General features: G+C 32.4%; 1 protein-coding gene across 1 annotated transcript; it reads left to right on the forward strand.

The window, feature by feature from the left end:
• Positions 1–780: 780 nt before the first annotated feature.
• On the forward strand, positions 781–4,792 carry LOC107920147 (protein AUXIN RESPONSE 4). The gene is given in 3 exon segments (XM_016849684.2): positions 781–1,314; positions 1,317–2,194; positions 4,154–4,792. Coding segments are annotated over 3 exon segments (1,434 nt in total). The 5' UTR covers positions 781–995; the 3' UTR covers positions 4,391–4,792.
• The last annotated feature ends 2,202 nt before the right edge of the window (positions 4,793–6,994 follow it).

Below are 6,994 nucleotides of genomic sequence, written 5' to 3' on the forward strand. Positions count from 1 at the left end.
CTCCTCTCAACTTTTTGCATTCAATTAAATCAATTATTTCATTGGTGTTGACCATTAATTCCTAACCGAATCATAAACATGACCGTTAATAATTATCACGCCAACACAACCATTAAAGTGACTAATGTGACAATATCACATGAGCAAAACAAAAAAATTCTAAAATGTAAAAGAATATTATAAATTTATTTTCAAAATCAAGTTCAGAGTGAACTTAGACAAATTATTATAAATGAATTTAGATATCTATTTATCTAGAATCATTCTAAAATTCTAAAAATTAAAAAATAAAAAATTATTAAAAATTTTATAACTTATTATCAAGATTTATAAAAATTATAAAATTCAGTAAAAATTTATAAAGAATTATAAAATAATTAAAATTATAAAATAAAAAAACCTTTGACAATTTAAAAATTATAAAAAAAATCATCAATTTTTATGACATGGTAATACCACGTCAATATCTATCGGCTGACATGGATCACCACATTAGCATTTGTTGACTAACGTGGTGGCTATTAGCGACAACATTTGTGATGCTGTTAGAAATTAACAATGAATAGTAATTAAAGGAATGATTTAAATAATTTTATTAACTCTAAAGATTCAATTTTGTGTAAAAAATTTGAAGAAATATAAGTGATTTTTTTTTTAAATTCTTTGAAACACCATTTATACGATTAAAGGTTGATGAAATGTGCATAATAAGCTTAATGTCCATATCATCCAGAATTGCAAAAAATTGATGAAAAGTGAAATTCAAATATGAAATCGGAAAAAGAAAAATAGGTACAGAATTGAAGATTGAAAGCAGGCATAAAATGTTAAATTAAACCCAAAAAAGTTGAAACAGAATTGCTTTATTAAAGTGGACATCCGATTGATCTCAAATCTCAAAATTTGCCTTTTTCTACGGTTTAAAGTGGGTTGTGCTACAAAGATTATTAGATTAGATCTCGAAGTTGAAGTTTGCAGTCGATGCTTGTACTCTAATGGCGATCATAACAGAAGAGGTAGAGCCCGAATCACCCAAAACGAGAGTAGACAAGAAAACTCCCCCAAAACCTACTTTTAATCCTAACCCAGTCTCCTCAAAATCCGACCCTAATTCCCAAACTCAAAATCCTTTTGCCTTCTGGTTCTATTTCACCCTCACCATCGCTCTCATCACTTTCCTCTTCGTCTCCTTTTCATCTTTGTCCCCACAAGACCCCAAATCCTGGTTCCTTTCTTTGCCCAACTCCCTCCGTCAACACTACTCAAATGGTAGAATCATTAAGGTTCAGACATCTCCAAACCAATCGCCAATTGAGGTTTTGTTTCTGAAAATGGTCAGTTTTCTTCATCTGAGAATGTTTTGGTCGTTCATGGGCTGGGGCTGAGTTCTTATTCTTATAGAGAAATGATAAGGGCTTTAGGCTCAAAAGGAGTTCGTGTTATAGCCATTGATTTGCCTGGAAATGGGTTTTCTGAAAAATCTAGGTTAGAGATCGAAGAAGGAACAAATGGCATTTTAGCGAGGTTTAAGGAAGTTTATAGTTTGATTCAAGACAAGGGTTTGTTTTGGGCTTTCGATCAAATGGTTGAAACTGGTGAACTACCTTATGAGGAGATAAAATCTAGAGTTTTGGTTAAAAAGAGTGTTAAGGTTATTGCAATTGGAAGTGAAGAAATGGGGATGGTTCTGGGGCAGGTTATAGGAACAATGAGATTAGCTCCTTTGCATTTAGTTTTACATGATTCTGCTGTTCTTATGGCTGCGAATTGGATTGCTGAGAGTTCAGGATTCATTAGAAGCATAACTCTTATCGATGCTGGACTAAAACCAGCTTTACCTACGTGGGTTTTGAACATACCTGTGGTTAATGAGATTGTGTTGAGGTTTTCATTTGTGTATGCAAGGTTGATAAACTTGTGTTGCTCAAAGAGGATTGATTGGTCGGAGTTGGAGGCACATAGATTACTTTTAAAGGGATGGGATGCGAGAAAAGCCGTTGTGGGGATAGAGAAAAAGCTGAATTATAGTTTTAATATAGAGGAATGGGGAGGTTTGGATGGTATAAAAGGCATGCCAATGCAGGTACTTTGGTCTAATGATTGGTCTGGCGAATGGAGTAAAGAGGGTCGACAAATTGCTGAGGCACTTCCTGGGGCAAAATTTGTCACTCATTCCGGGGGCCGATGGCCTGAGGTAAGGGTTCATTGACTCTTCCAACATATTAGTTTCTGTTGTTCTTGTTTTACATTATTACATAATTAAATTTCCTAGTAGAATTATCAAGTAGCTGCTTTTGGATGTTTTTAGGTATGCTCTTGACCAAGTTTGTGATTGGTTCTGAATTGTTTGTATAAAAAAAGTCAGATGTTAAGTCATATTTCGAGTGGCCTCTGTTTTTTGCTCGCTTCTGTTCCAAAGATATGCAGCCATGTTATGTTGTTGGTTGATTCATGTGTTATTGATTGCTGTATGTCCTTAATAGATTGTTTTACTTTGTGGTATTTGCATGAATTTTGTTATGGGCTCTTTGTAGAGACCTTTTGAACCGATTTCTCTTTAGGTCATATTGATGCCATTCTCCCTTAATTTGCATGTCACTTGTTATTTTGTTAGCTGCATTCTTCTAAATTTTGTTTGTGGAATTTAAACCAAGAGCTATGTTGCTTCTATTCTTCATTTTACTTGAAGTACTGTGTTTGACATCCACGTCTGATACATTTTGTGGATGTGGATATGACGATATGACCTTTCAACGTTCCAAATGCTTGAAAAAACTAAGAATAAATTGAGTATACCATGTCGGACACATACCCGTATCCAATTGAGATGCCCAAGTATGAGTAAGATAGACCAGAGCATTCTTCCTACTTTTGTGTCTAACGTTTTGAAATCTTATTAGATTGTTAAAGAAATCTGTTTCTGATCATGTGTTCTAAACTTAACTAGGTTGCTAATCATGTCTTCCCAAATTAATAAGGTTGGATTATTGACTAGATTAAATATTAAGGTAAAATTTTGCTATTAGTCTGAATACTATGTATAAGTTATGGATTTACTCCATGTATTCTAATTTGGTCATTTTTAGTTCCTGTACTTTTTAAATTTTGAAATTTCAATGCTGACTAAAGAGTAGTTGTTAAATTTTTCTATTTCCAAAATCTTCTATGGAAAACATATTATCACATTTGTAATGCTATGTCAACTTGTTTAAAAGAGCCATGTCATTTTAGTTAATGGATTTAACGGCTACCGTTTGAGTCAATATTTGTTTTCTCTGTTCTTAGACTTGAGAAAATCTGGATTTTTCGGTAGCCTTGTATCGATTGATTTATCATATATATTTCCTCTTTTTAAAAAAAAAGCTGCTACTGTTTGACTCAAAAACTGAAAATTCAAAAGTAAAAAAGTATAGGGATTAGAATTGACCAAATTAGAGTACACAGAAAAAATACAGGGACTAAAGCAGAATTTGACCAGAAATACTTAGTAAATTGGGACATGCTTGGTTTTTGAGAAACTTTTATGCTTTGCTCGACTTTTGTTCTTGGTCCGTATGTTACTTGGACTGAGGTGTAAATGTTGGATACGGGTATGTGTATGAAACAAGTATGTTCAATGTTTTTCTATATCTTCATATATTTGGATTTTGGAGGGTACTTTTTTTATGGTCATATCCCCAAAACCATTTTTGGCTATGAGTCATGTTGGTGTTGGGATTTGAGTACTTAAAAAAATATAAAGAATCAAAGCAAAATAATTTGGTTTTTTTCATACCGTTTGAATTATGTTCCCTTAGTTCAACTTGATACCACACTATCCTTGCATGTTGGTAATGGCACTCTTCCAAATTTATAGGACCATGGATGCTTAGTTACCTGGATTTCTAATTTCCCCCAGAGCTCTTGTATTTACGCTTGTGCTTGACACATATTCACACATGAGTATAGGAGTATTATCCGCCAAATATACAGCGTAGAAAAATAATGCATTCCCAAGTTAGACATGTTCTCATATTCGACATTCAGGATAACATAGTTGGGTTCCAGTTCAAGAACACCAACAAGTTCTTTAGATGGCTTCTATGCGTTAGTCCACATTACATGCATTTGCTGCTGTTTTGAATTAACGTTTGCTATGTGTTTGTGATCCTAGGGAAGTGTTGCTGGTGAAGTAGCTGAGAATGTAGCTGAGTTTGTATGTTCATTACCGAAAACAGTTAGACAAGTTGAGGAAGAACCCATTCCTGAGCATGTTCAGAAGATGTTTGATGAAGTAAAAGACACTGATCATCATCACCACCATCATCATGGTCATGCCCATGGTCATGATCATGATCATGCAGCTGGATTTATGGATGCGTACGGGCTTGGTCACACATGGGGCAGTTGAGATGTGTTTTTCCACGGTCATGGTGTGATCGTATGGCCTTTGGTCATGATCATGCATATAGATTTATGGATGCATATCCCTTGGTCACACATGGGGCTGTTGAGATATTTCTTTTCCCTGTTTTAAAGGACTGGATATAAGTTTGAGGTTTTGATCTAATGGTGCCATCATCAACTAGATATGTTTTTTCCTATTTAAATGGTCTGGATTTAAGTTAGAGACTTGATCTAATGGTGCCATCAACAGTATCATCATCAATGAGGTGTGCTGTTTTGAGGTACTTTTTTTAAGTTTTGTTCAAGATTCTTACATTAAAGCTGTAATCCTTAGCATAGGAACATGTTTGGTAAAGCTTGTTAGACATTTTCCAATTAATGCTTGATTAGAGCATTCTAAGCCAAACTCACAGCTTCATATTGCAGTGAAATCGAGTAGATTATGAGCTTGATCAAATTTATTTTCGATTAATGTTGAAAAAACTGAATTCAAAACACAAGTTCTAACTAAAGCTCTAATAATTGGCATGAAAATCGATTTTTATAGGAAAAATGTTGTATCTTGGTTTGAGTTGGAGTGAGTTCATAAGAAAATGGAATGGTCTGAATTGAATGAACTTTAGTTCAAAAAAAGTTTTGACTGAAGGTTTAAGCGTGGCTTAGGATTTGAGGCAAAAGTAGATCCAAAGTTGATAAATTTGGGGTATTTAGAAAGTAGTGATCATTAAATTAATATTTTCTATCTGACTCCTTTTTAGAGAGAAGAGTTTATTTGAGTAAATACTAAATATGAATATTACACGGTTAATTAAAAGTGTCGAGATTTTATTATACACTACTTTCATGTGATATTATAATTGTAATTTGTAAATTAATTTCATAATTTCTATAAAATGTAATTAAATTTATTTTCATTATATTATACTAATATTTTTTAAAATTTAAATTCAATATATAAATAAATAAATTTAAAAATTTTCTTTCTCTATTTTAATTTTTTACATCAGCATTATTATAATATGAATATTATAATATTTTATAATAAAAATTTATTAATTATTTTGATGTAATTTCAATCATGTATTAACTTAAAATTAGTTTTTAATATATATATATTCAATTTTTGAAAGTACAATTACAATTAATACATTCATATATCTACCATCAGAATCAATTAGGTTAAGTTTGATACCCCTTGACATAAAACGACATCAAAATGAAGACTTATTGAAGTGGTTAAATGCATGGATAATTATTGAATAACTTAGTTTTCCAAATATTTTTAGTTATTCGAACCCATTATTTTTGGGAGAAGGTGAACAACGATCAATAGACCACAACTTGGATTCAATTAAATTAATTAATTAAATTTATATGCATTAAAAAAACACAATTAAATCGAAGAAACTACTCTATTATAAAAATTACCTAATTAATAGAAAAGAAAGAAACTTAAGAGGAAAGATGCGTTTTTCTTTGCTTAACAATAAGAACGTTGCTGTTCTTAATCAATAATGAGAAGTATGCCTACAATTTGCAGAGTAGCAAGCAATTCAAAAATTGATTGTAAAGCTCACAAGATGCACTACTAAAAGAGAAAGAGAAGATTTAAGACATCATGGTACAATATTTTAGTTACAGTTTCGGGTATTTTTAGCCTATGAAACTCTGCTGCTTCACAGAAGAAATTGATGAATGTTGCTTTGATTTTTTTTTTTTTATAGTTTAGTTGGTGACATGATTATTCTCCCATGGAAGTAGTACCCGCAGCCTTTATAACATGGACGCCAGGAAACGCGGGCCGTGAACGAAGGAGATGGCCGGCAGCGTTGATTTCATTGACAACGCAAGTGCCCGATCCACCAGGGATGTTGGTGCAAGGAGAACCACCAGATGGTGGCAACAGTCCCCTTTGCAGTGTCTCGAAATGAGGCACGATTTTTGCTCTTATTGCCAGTGCGTAGGCCTTATGGCAGCACCAAATTGTGCAGTAGATGAAATGAAGAAAAGGGTGAATAAAAGTGAAATCTTGAAGACGCTTGTTTGCTTGAGGAACCCCATTTGTATGAACAACTTTGCAAGTAGCTGCTACTTACTTGTCCGATTAAGAGTAATTGGTTTGGATTTGAATGTTCTGTTCTGTTTGCTGATATATATATATATTGTTGTTTCATTTTACTTAGTGATTTAAAATATAGGTGAAAATTATCTTTCAATTTAAACTAAAAAAAGTTACATAATCCTCTTATTTATTAAGGTTATCAAATATCTTTTTATTTAAATCTCATGTGATAATTACGTAATAAATGAGCTATCACGCCATTTTTATGTAAACTAAACAGGCCATTAGTAAAATATACAAATTGGATTACAAATCCAATCAATAAATCTCTATCTTGACCAAAATCAAACTATTACAAGTAAAAATTCTTATCACAAGGTTATGCGCGTAAAAATCATGTATTTAAAATATAGGTGAAAATTATCTTTCAACTTAAGTAAAAAAGTTACATGATCTTTTATTTATCAAGGCTATCAAATATCTTTTTATTTAAAGCTCATGTGATAATTACGTAATAAATGAGATATCACGCCGGTTTCAAGTAAA

Source organism: Gossypium hirsutum, chromosome D13, assembly GCF_007990345.1.
Source record: "Gossypium hirsutum isolate 1008001.06 chromosome D13, Gossypium_hirsutum_v2.1, whole genome shotgun sequence".
Taxonomy (NCBI): Eukaryota; Viridiplantae; Streptophyta; class Magnoliopsida; order Malvales; family Malvaceae; genus Gossypium; species Gossypium hirsutum.